The sequence below is a fragment of the Camelus ferus genome, chromosome 9 (genome assembly GCF_009834535.1).
Source record: "Camelus ferus isolate YT-003-E chromosome 9, BCGSAC_Cfer_1.0, whole genome shotgun sequence".
In the NCBI taxonomy this organism is placed as follows: domain Eukaryota; kingdom Metazoa; phylum Chordata; class Mammalia; order Artiodactyla; family Camelidae; genus Camelus; species Camelus ferus.
This window is the reverse complement of record NC_045704.1, coordinates 48,417,493-48,429,845: the sequence shown is the minus strand read 5'-3', so window position 1 is coordinate 48,429,845 and position 12,353 is coordinate 48,417,493. Positions and strand designations below refer to the sequence as shown.

Here is a 12,353-nt window from a genome sequence, read left to right as displayed (position 1 = left end):
CACAGAGGAACGTTCATACCTCTCCTGGCACTTAAATAACAATTTAAAAGACTATACTCTCAAGCAGGTTGATTCTCATTCAAAATGTGTATTTTCACCTGACCTAGAAAGCCCCTAAGAAGAAACTTAAACTAGAAGCAAACTATCATTAAGGCTGCAAAGTAAAAATCTCAATTCTGACAAAAGGTGGTATGTTATTTGGAACATGATCTCTTTTAAAGACTCTAGCTAATGAGAGTATTAAATTGATTCAGCAATACCCAAGACCAAAAATTAAGTTAAAATTGACAGACTTTTTGGGATTCATGGGATATTTTAGACAAAGCAAAGGGAAATGTGTTGGCAGATCATTGTGCAAAATAGGTGGTCCTTTTGTAGCTGTCTATAGAAATAACTCACGATACAGGAGATTAGTAAGCACATTTGCACAATTCATTCTGAACATAAAACATTCAGACTTAGAAAACAAACACTGCCTAAAATCAAGATCCTCTGTCCACTTCAGTGGTCTCTGGCATACCAACCATGGAGTGCCCCAAAGTCTGAGCTGGTCTTTGACAAAAACCTTATACCACAGGTCCCATCACAGAAGAGAAGAGATAATCTCTGAATACCAGTTGATGCGAATGTTTCTTCTCTGTAGCTGGGGATGTGGCTGGTTCCTGCCTTACGGATATCCTTCTATCATTTTCCAAGAAAACTGCAGTGGGACATGGGTCTAAATCATACCTCAGAAGACCTTTCAAATTCAAATGGGCTGCATTCAAATCATACAATTAAGAATATTATATGTTCTTGTAATTGTCTGCAAATTCTTTAGATGGATTTGAGCCTTCCAATACAGAAAGGCCACTGCCATAACTGTGGATGAGAAGTTGTATACTGTAACTTTTCCACCTGGGGAATACCAGCCTTACATAGAAAAGATAAAGAATCTTATAGTGTGTTAACCACTTGATAAAAAATTTCACAATCCACAATCCTTGGGAATACAGCATAAAAATAGTATTATTGATCTTAAACTTGCCAAGCTCTCTGAGGCTCTTGGGGATTTTTGGTAAAGAGTTTTACCTTTAACTCTAATATCTATCAGATCAAGTTAGCTCCCTCTGGAACTCATAGATTATTTACCTTAGGAAATAATAATGAGAAGCTCCATGGGATTACAAGTCTTTTATCATCTGAATCAAGCTTGCTTTGAGCAGACACAGTGAAATATTGTCAAGAACCAACTCATCTATAAGTTTAAGAAGCTTTCCCTAACAACTCACCTTCAGAAGCTCTTCCTTCCTTTAACCTCAAAAATGAAAAAAATATATATATTGCTAGTCTTCTTTACAGCCTTCTAACAACTGACCCTGCAGTTAATTAAGAGGTGGACCTTTGGGTAAAAAGATGCCTAAAGAAACTGAATTATTGAGGGAAGACATATAGAAAACTACTCTTAACTGAAGATCTTAAATGGAAGTTTGCTTTAAAAAAAATCTTCCAGAAATGGGTAACTTTCATAAATAGACTGCTATCAGAAGCTCCTCAGAATGAGCAGAATTTACATGAAGTAGAAAGATTGACGGAACAAGATTTTGCTACATACCTGACATTACTGATTCTCATACTTTCCCTTGTATACTTCTGTTTTTTTTTTTTTTTTATCATTTTGCCATATTATTCTCTATTTACTATCTTAAAGTTGTAACAATTCTGATATCCCTGTTAGGTCTCCCTTACTGTTAATGTAACTTTCTTGGGTCTAGGCTTTGCTCATCCCTCTTATGATCTCTTCCGTCAATCTTTCTAAGAATTTTCTATGATCATGACAATTAAGCTTTGCCCCGACACTCTACACGTCCTAAAGTCAGTTTAAATACTTCTTGAGTAAAACACTGCCATACCTGGCCATGCAAGAGATATCAACTATGCTTTTTTTTTCATGTTTATATTTATTTATCCCAATAACTCTGCCCTCAAACCCTAATTTCTCTGTCCAGATTATCCAGTGGTCAAATCCACTAAGTGCCTGGAACCTTCTAAATTCCTTATTCTCATTCAGTACATTCTTACACTTCCTAAAAAATAGTGACTTTGCAGATACTTATCCTGCCTCTTCATCTATCACCTGGCATACCAGTTGTTACTTGGTCCATTTTGTTCTTTTATTGATCTGAGGAATTATCCAAGCTATCAGGGTTATTGAACCTCTCACCTACTTTATGGTATTTATGATATCCTAACATTATCAATCCCAACAGACCCTGATGCCACATCTAGATCTTTATCACTGAGTAAATAAATGCCATGTCTCCAACACTAGTCTATAACAGATACCTCTTCAGGAATGGGCCTTATTTCCAATATGGGGACAGTATTACCAACTTTAATTAGTGTAAGGTACTCCCAACCTCCAAAACAGTCTCTGCAAACCTCGTTTCATTCCACACAATATATCTGTTATCCTGAAGTAACTAAAAAATTTCTCCAATTTCTGAATGGCTCCTATATCATTTAATTTTTCTTTTGCATCTGGAACTAACTATATATACATCTGTTGGTCTTTATTCCTGAGTCAATAACATGCTTAGTTTTATCTGCCTCATCAAAGCCCTACCTGCATATATGGGGTAATAATTAGAAAGTTTCAAATAAATGACTCTCCAATGAACTATGCTTCTTTGTGACAGGAAGCCAATCTACCTGGAGAAATAAATGAAAGTTTGTGTTGGCACCATGAGGACTCGAGTTCCAACTATGGGATTTTAAATATTATCACAAGATAATTTTGAAAGATTATCACAAAGTATCCCTAACTCTGGCCATTACAGTGCAGAATCCAGAAGCACAGCAGAGTGGCTTGAATTCAATGACCCAAGCGGTTTTGAAAACCAAATAGCCCTAGATTTCCTGTTGGCAAGGAAAAAAAAAGATATGTTTTTGTTAACATTTCCTACCACAACACAGAGAAGATTAAGGAATCCACATCCAAACTAGAAGAAAAGGCAACTTGGGTTTTGAAGGTGGACTTTGGAGGGTAAGTTTTTACATCTCAGACTTGGGGAATCTTGGGTCATGGCTCTGTAGCATCTAGCTGCTCTATCATCAAATGGTTTGATATTATACAAAAGAAAAATAAGCTGTTTCTAATTTTCACCTAAGCTAATTACTAAAACTTCTAGCTGGACCAACTATGAGGAACAGCTGTTGATTATTACCCCTATAGCTCAAGGCAACTATGAATCAATTACCTAATGATGGCCTTTTCCATATCCTTAGGGATAAGAGAGGTTCAAATGGAAAACTGTTAATGGAAAAACCTGCCTAGAATTGGAGCATGCACACATGGTTATACCCGTTGTGCGGCCCATGTCTTGCCAATATCAAATACAGCATTTTGAGTAAATCAGTGGCATCTTGAGGATATTTATGTATGCTTCCTATTTTCCATATTTCATAGAAATGTACTATTACTGGCTGTGATGGTTTTAAATATTTAGACTCTAGATAAAAACATTTTAGATATTAATGGGATTCAATAATTGGCTTATCGCTGGTATTTACATTAACATATCAGAGCTGAACAATAGGGCAGATTCTGGACAATAAGTCCGTGGAGATTTCTTGGAGTAACTGATCTGAGGTGCTTCCTTGGACTTGTTTTCTCCCTCCAAGGCAATATGACATAGGGCACATCTTCCAAATGTCCTTGGGCAGGACTTCGTATTTCATTGCCCATGGAAGGGTATGCTGCTGTCAGCACCAGTTGCCCAGGCCTCTCTGTGGACTCAGTTGAAGTGTTTGGCATACACTGCATAAGCCTCTCGGTACAGGAACTCTCCTCTTATTGTGCATCAGTCATGGTTACCCTTGAGAGAGTATGCCTCTCTGAGCTGGACACCAGATGATCTTCAAGTTGTAGGTCACTTTTATTTTCCTTCAAAGGAGTCTATTACATAAAACATTCCTTACGAATTTGTAAATATCTCTCCAGCCATTTTCATATTCTGTATGAACAGACATTCAACTTTACTTACACAAATTTTCCTATAGTATGTACCTTACCTAATATAACGTAGTTGGGGAGGGCACTGTATAAATAAACATATTCTGAATAAAAAAATGTCATAACACCCAAATGTTGAAGCAACTGAGAAAGGCATAATGAATCAACTTTTTCTAAAGAACTATTTTTCCCCAAGTTAGATGAGCCTACTTGATATGAAGCAAAAGAACTGAAAGTCAAAGTGGGAAACAGCAGGGCAAAATAGAAAGGATTATGGAATATAGATGTAGACTAGGGTTTCACAATTTTTAAAAAATTATCACTTCCTAAAAAGAACCACCATGATAAACTAATTTTCTACCAAGTCAAATCAATTAATTAGATATGATTTAAATTAGACTTAATTTCTCCCTAACAAGAAAAACTAAATACTAAGGGATAAGATTCTGTTGGGTAGGGTGGAACAAACCATTGTTGTATCTAAGTTTTTTCAACTCCCAAGAACCAATTTTTGCTTCTCTAGGGTCAATATCACCCAGCTGGACAGCATATGCAGTTTATGATTTAGATAAATCTCAACTGAAGTACTAATTCTGCCACTGCTGTGTGAACTTAGGGAGTTATTTAACTGTTTCAATGCTCAGTTCTTCCATCTCTAAAATGAAGGCCTTAAATAGAGCCTCTGCATAGGATTGCTAAAACATTTAAATGCAGTACTGCATGTAATTTCTTAGCAGTAAGTGGAATATAAGAAAGAACCAATAAATGGGAATTTTTGCTGCCACTGTTATCATTTTTATTATGAGGAAGCTTAGATGGGAGAAAATGACTCAGGGAAGTAATTGAGTAAGAAGACTATACAAAAATACAGAAGAGTCTTCAATCTGGAGTGATGAAACACCTGAATTAAACTACTACTGAGCTCACTTAAAACTTAAGAGTATCTCTGTGAAAAGTTTGCTGTGTAGCCAGACTGGCAAATCAGAACCTGCCTATAAATAGAGTGTTCAGAATGTTCAGATGGTGGAGTGAAGCTGAAAGCTTTCTGTTGTTCCTCTGCTGGAAGAAGGGGACAGCGACGGCCTGACAGCTATTAGTGCCCAGGACACGAATACAACTTTCACCTATAAACTAGGAAATGGCACCAAAATTCTGCAGAGGAAGAACGATTCTAGAATCTCTTGGCTATTATCCATACAAAATGGTAAGAGAGATTTTTTGTAAACCTTCTTCCTCCTATGTAGAGAGAAAAGTAATTCCTCTCAATTTCTAATTTAAAATGGAAAAGTACTCACCAAAGGAAACGTCACCAAAATGCAGAGCAGGAACATTAAAGTGGAAGGTAGGTCCAATGACACAGCCTCTGGAAGTAGGAATACAAGTTAAGGGAGTGGAAAGAGAATCCAGCAAATTCAAAGTAACAATCAAAATTGGAGAGAAGGTAAGTACTGAAAATCATAATTTGGTATTAAATCAGTTATAGCATCTAGGACTTAAAGTAACTATGAAATGATGATCTATCACAGTGGTTCTTAAAATTCTTTTAAAACTCTCAAACCTTTGGGTTTTAGCAAATGATGCTATGGTTAAGTTATCACCATATTCCTAATAATGATGAGGCAGAGCAGACCCATCGGTGAACTAATGGCACAAAATGTTAATGTAGATAGACACTTATCATGAAAAGTTATTAACTCAGACAAAAAAATTATAGGTCTGTTCATATAATAAACATCAGAGGCTATCGATGTTATCAGTATTCCTTGTCCCACACTTTTATAAAACTGTTTTAATCCAGCTCCTACCACCAGCTAGCTGTGATCTTGGCCAATTACTTTACTTCTGTAGCCCTCAGTTTCTTTTCCTAATGTATAAAAGAGAAGACTGGAATAGATGAACTTTAAGGACCCTTCACTCTAAATGTTGGTCTGCTTCTCTCTCAGTGCAAGGCTCATGATCTTGGAATGATGCTCTAACTTAAAATAAATAATTGAGATATTCTACAGCTTCTAGCAGACTTCAGGTGTGGCAGATAGCATAATGGTCCCCCAAAATGTCTCTGTGCTAATCCCCAGAACCTGGACTAAATTAGGTTGCATGGCAAAGGGTAATTAAGGCAGCAGAAGCAATTAAGGTTGCTAATGAACTGATTGTAAGATAAGGATTAGAGTCAGAATCATTCTGGTGGGCCTGATGTAATCACAGGGTCTTTAAAAATGGAAGAGGGAGGCAGAAGGGGAGGTAGGTGCAAGGCAGTGTGAGAGGGACTCAACCAGCCTTTGCTGGCTTTGATGATACAGGAGGGGGACCATGAGCCCAAGACTGTAGGCAGCTTCGAGAAGCTGAATGAGGTTAGGAAATGAATTCTCTCCTAGAGACAAATAGAGCCCTGTCAACACCTTGATTTTAGCCCAGAGAGACCTGTGTTGGACTTTAGAACTGTAAGTCTGAGGTAATTTATTACAGCAACGATAGAAAACTAATACATCAGATAGTTGTTTATTGTTGTTTTCTCCAGGATCCAAGTCCCTGAAATCTCTAGACCAAAGGTAAGAACTGAAATAATTCCCCATCTACGTGCCAAGCTTTTAAAAGTTATAGACACACAGATACCAGAAACCGCACTAAACATGAGTCTCCTAATTCACCGGGATCCAGATGTTGGTGATGTAGGTGTGTCATACCATGAAGAGCGCACATGGTGCCCTAGTGATACTTTCAGCTGCTAAAGATTTGACTTCACCATGTGGCGAGAGGCTGTTGCAAGCCTGGGAGGAGCCATGACAACAAAGACTCAATGCAGCAAGTTTGAAAGTCTTTCTCAGGACCATCTATTCTATTTTATGCTAATGATCCAAAGTGGTTTCAAAAAGTGTGGCTGGTACTTAGCAAGGAATTAGGATCCAGCAGAGAGTGAAGTCAAACAAGCCTACAGATTAGATACTTGACTTGTAAAAGAAGTTTTGGGGGGCCAAAGTAACAAATAGATCAGAAGTATCTGAAATGCACAAAAGGCTAAAAAAATAAGAAGATAACAAAACTGCAAAAAGCAGTCGTTAAATCAGCGCAGAAGTAGGAAAAAACAGAGTTAAATCACATTTGTTCAAAGGCACAACTAAGGGAACTGCCACTGAATACCATCTGGAGTTGGATATGCCCACATTCATTCTAAGAGGGATTCTGAACATTAGGATAGTCTCCACCAAGATGGCATCCTCCATCAATGCAGTGGTCTGTTAAAATCAGAATTTTAAAGACTAAGAGATAGAATGATTGAATTATTATGACATATTACATGAAACAAGTTGAATGCAAAATACATCTATGCTATAGTTAAACTTCATAAAGTTACATATTTAAAAACAGGAGGGAACAAAACTGCTTGTGGGTAATTTTAAAAACCATGTTAACTTTATAGGGTTGTTTATCCAACCACTTAAAATACTGTATTATATACTTGGAGGAGTAAATAGAAACCACAGAGGTACAATAGTTGTTCTGATCTTTCAAGGCTTACTAGCCAAAATTCTGTGGTATTAAGAAGAGAACCCAACAACAAAAGAGTATGAAACAAAATTCCAGAATCCACAATATTAACTTTCATAGAGATTTCTTGGGCCACAAGGCCCAGAAAAGTGTTCCTGACAAAAGTCATAAGTAAAATCAATATTAATGTGTGGTATCTGGGAATAAATAATAAATTATACATGTATTTTACCCTTTATCATTAGACATTTATTTTTGACACCAGATATTTACCAAGTTTTTGAAATTATTATTTGTGATTTGAAGTGCTAGAACACTTTTGGACAAATGCAATTTAGACAAGAATGTTTCTCTTAGCAATTTGTGATTATTTTACTTTTTTAATTTGTGATTAGTTTTAGGATGAACATAAATATTCTTCCTACAGTGAGATTTTCTTTTCCTTCAAAAGAAATCAGGAATGAACATCCAAAATAAGAAAATGGCATGGGAGTTTGGATGAATGGTAAGGTCCAGAGGATAAAACAAGAGACTTAACCTGCACAGAGCACCTAGAGTATTAATGAGTCCCAGTTTACTTGTAAGTTCATGAGAAATTTCTAAATCGTATTCACAATGGAAAACCCAAGTACACCTCAATCTACTGAGTCATTGATAGTGACACATGCTACTAGTTTGGGATCTTTAGAAGAGATCAGAGATTTTAAAAATATACCTGTGAAATGATAAAACTATTATTCAATATTATAGGCTCCTCATTGAAACATAATGCACATGCCATACAATCTGCTCAACGTATCTACATCAGTGGTTTTTGTATTTTCACATATATGTGCAACTATCATCACAGTCAAGTTTAGAACATTCTCATCACCTCTAAAAGAAACTCTATGCCCTTTAGCAATCAACCTCTATCCCCCACCTCACCCCGAGCCCTGAGCAACCACTAATCTACTTCCTATCTATATACATATCTTCTTACTCTGGATATTTTGTATAAATGGAATTATACAATGTATGGTCTTTCCACTTCTTTCACTTGTCATAGTGTTTTCAAGGTTCATTCATTGTACCATGTTGTAGCATGTACATCCTTCATTCTTTTTCATTCCTTTTTATGATCTTAACAACATTCCACTGTATGGATATACCACATTTTGTTTATCCATTCATCAGTTGGGAGACATCTGTATTATTTCCACCTTTTGGCTGCTACAAATAATGCTGTTATAAATATTCATGTACAAGTTTTTGTATGGATTTATTTTCATTTTTCTTGGGTATGTATCTAGGAATAGAATTGCTGGGTCATATGGTAACTCAATGTTTACCTGTTTGAAAAGCTGTCAGAATGTTTTCCAAGCTGGCTGCATATTTTACATTCCAACCATTAGTGTATGAAGGTTCTGATTTCTCTAAATTCTCTCCACACTTGCTATTTTCCATTTTAAAAATTATAGCTGTCTAAGTGGGTGTGAAGTATCACACTGTGGTTTTGGTTTGCATCCCCCTGATGATTAATGGTGTTGAGAGCCTTTTCATGTGTTAGTGACCATTTATTTGTATATCTTCCCTAGAGAAATGTCTCCTCAGAATCTTGGTCCATTTTTTAATTGGGTTGTCTTTTTATTACTGTGTCGTAAGTGTTCTTTATATATCTCAGTCTAAGTCCCTTTTCAGGTATATGATTTACAAATACTTTCTCCCATTTTATAGGTTGTTTTTTCACTTTCTTGATAGTGTCCCTTGAAGCACAAATTTTAAAAATTTTGATGAAGTCTAATTTATTTATTTTTCCTTTCATTGCTTATACTTAGGTGTTATATTTAAGAAACCTTTGCCTAATCCGAGGTCACACATATTTATACCTACATTTTCTTTTAAAAGTTGTATAGTTTTAATTGTCACATTTAGGTTTTGGTTCATGGTATGCTAACTTTGTACATGATGTGAAGTAGGGGATCCAACTTTATTCTTTTGCATATGGATATCCAGTTGCTCCAGGATCATTTGTTGGAAAAATTTCTCTTTCCCATTGAATTGTCTTGATACCCTTGATTAAAAATTGACCATAAATGTATGAATTTATTTTCAGATTCTCAATTCTATGCCATTGAGCTTTATGTCTATCTTTATGTCAGTACAACATGGTCTCGATAACCACATCAAATTGTAAAAAGTTTTGAAATGGGAAGTGTTAGTCTTCCAAATTTGTTCTTATTTTTGAAAATTGTTTTGGCTATTCTGGGTTTCTTGCATTTCCATATGAAGTTTAGTATCAGCTTGTCAATTACTGCAAAAAGGGCAGCTGTAGATGGAAGGAGGTCCTGCTAGGTTACTGAACCATAATAAGAGAGACTACTATGATAATTAACAGCACGTTGCTTCGGGAATCCAAATAGAATCTGCCATGTGTTCTGAAGATATGATCTTTTTCAGCACTGGGAACCAAGGTTATAGATCAGCCCAATGGGTTGGTCACAGAGAACTTATTTTTAAAACCTGAGAACAAATGAAGAAGCCGGAAGACATCAAAAGATTTCCAGCACAAAAGCTGCAAGTGTCTAGCTCTGGCTGACTGACACAGTAAGTAGATTCTTTTACAATACCTGGAGGTATTATAGGTAAGAGCATTTAAAGAATTTCCTTAAAATAAAAATGAAAGATGAAGGTTTAGACAAACTGTGATAATAGGCAAAGCTTAGTCAAGGAGATGATTTTAACAAAACATCAATAACTTACTTTCCCTAAACAGTAAAACAGAGTAAGTAGAAACTAATTTAGTACTTAGGTCCTTATTCTTTAAGGCTGTAGCTTACAGGAAAACTAGATCCCAAAAACAGCATCTGTATCCATGCTACAATAATAAGCTACATGTATTCTGTAGGGAAACACTGGTAGAAATTTAAAATACCCCAGTATGTTAATGTGTTCATTATCAACAAAGTTAGTTATGGACATTTAAGACATGATCTAGTTTTGGTTTTTTAAAGAATTTTATTTTTACATGATACTTCAGTGTCTGGATTAAAAAGAAATAATCAATGAGGAATCAAATTGTTATTTTCATCAGGTATCAATATTGTTAACAAAAAAATAGATAAATATTTTGGCAATCTAGTAACTCGCCATTAACGTGTAAAGTGGTCTGGTTTTGAAGTCTAAGAAAGCAATAGGTAAAGACATCAGTTAGTTTCCACATTAGTTGTAGAAGTATCTTACCTGATGGTCAGTTTCACAGGCTCAGGGGCCCCATTGACACTGACCAGGAACTCTTCTTCGAAGTGTCCCAGAATGGCAGAACTGAAGGAGACCTGGACAGCCTGGACTCCACTCGGTTCGATGATGCCTTCCTTGGGACTGAAAACAAAGCAGGCTCCCACAGCCGAAGTTGGTGGGATCACGTTGAAGAGGGCATCAATGCTGCCTTTGTTGGATAGTACTGCCTATATCAAAAAGGCAAGAGTGAAAAGGTAGACAATGGGCCTCTGATTTATTTTCATATAAGCACCAATACAGAGACAGCTGCAGGAATTAGAACAAAAGAAAAACTCCAGGGGACAAATGAACAGGGGAAAAATGAATCAAGAACTGTCTTGAGTGTTTGAAGATAAGAATCCTAAGCCAGAAAGTAATTTTGTGTTTTTGTCTCCTCTTCAAAATGTAGTCAAATGTATTATGCTCATGTTATAAAGATTGATCCTAAGCACGTCTACTGAAGAAAAGCCTTAAAATACTTTTTTTTAAAATACTCATACTATGAAGTAACCAAGGCAAGGTAGGTATTCCTCTTTTATACATGAGAAGGCTGAGATTAAATGGCATGCTGAAAAATGAAAAGCAAGTCATAACAGAGGAGCAAGGACTACCTAAGCCTGTGTTTATAGTGTAGCTTGAAGGATGCAAATGAGATATTATTGTGGATTCCAGATTGCAAGGATTCTCTTTGTTGTACTATTAGATTTCATCCTATTAAGATATTTTCATCTCAAACTCTATTGGATAGATAACTGTTTGGGGGTGCTTAGAAAAGCAATTGTTTTACTACAGAAAAGTTTTATTCCTATATACTAATGTTCTAGAACCATGTCATTGCCCATTTTGATTGTATACTAGGTGTGTGTAAAAAGCTCACGCCTGAAATTCAGAGTCTTCTGCAAATGGCTCAGTCTACTGCTCCTGATCCCACCTCCCACAATTCCTGTCCTTGAAAGTGGGCAACGCATCAAAAGAGGTACATCACTACTTGATATTTTATTCATCTTTTTACATTTATTCCCCATTTCCCTCATTCTAAATTTCCTGGTTGTAGGAATCATGGTTCACCCTTCATTCCTTTTAAAGAGAACTTGGAGAAAAGTGATTATGACCAGGGACTCAGAAGCGAAATGCCTGGGTTCAAATCCCAGTTTTGCCACTGACTTACTAGCTGTGTGACCTTGGAGAACCTGCTTAGCTTCTCTGTGCCCTAGTTTCCCCATCTGTAATGTGTAGTACTACCAACTTCTCAGATTGCTGTGAAGATGAAATTTATTAATTTACATAACTTTTAGAATAGTGCCTGGCAAAGAGTGCTTATAAATGACAGTGATTGCTATTTAAACCCCACAGCTAAGGGTTTAAATTTGAACTGGGCTTAAGAAACAACTGACATGCACTGGTGGTAACTTGAAGGCAACTCAAAGGTATTAGTGGTAATTTGAAGGACCCTTGTTCTTCTCTTTGAGCAGGTGCATGGATGGCTTTTTTTGGTTGTTGTTCACAGAAATGCTTCACCCAGATTTTTTATTAGGTGCCAGCTCCTCTCTTTTTGAGAATATACATATCATTCTTCTCCCCATGACAAAGCAGCGCCTATTTATGAATCCAGAAT

The 12,353-nt window shown here is 36.3% G+C and overlaps 1 protein-coding gene across 1 annotated transcript in view; it reads right to left on the bottom strand.

The window, feature by feature from the left end:
- The window catches only part of HYDIN (HYDIN axonemal central pair apparatus protein), a 373,932-nt gene that overhangs the window by 186,012 nt on the left and 175,567 nt on the right, over window positions 1-12,353 (bottom strand). The window contains exons 14-15 of the mRNA XM_032486698.1: window positions 10,703-10,926; window positions 5,290-5,357 (exon numbers count right to left, since the gene is read on the bottom strand). Coding sequence (XP_032342589.1) covers window positions 5,290-5,357; window positions 10,703-10,926 — 292 coding nt within the window. The remainder of the gene's footprint in view (window positions 1-5,289; window positions 5,358-10,702; window positions 10,927-12,353) is intronic.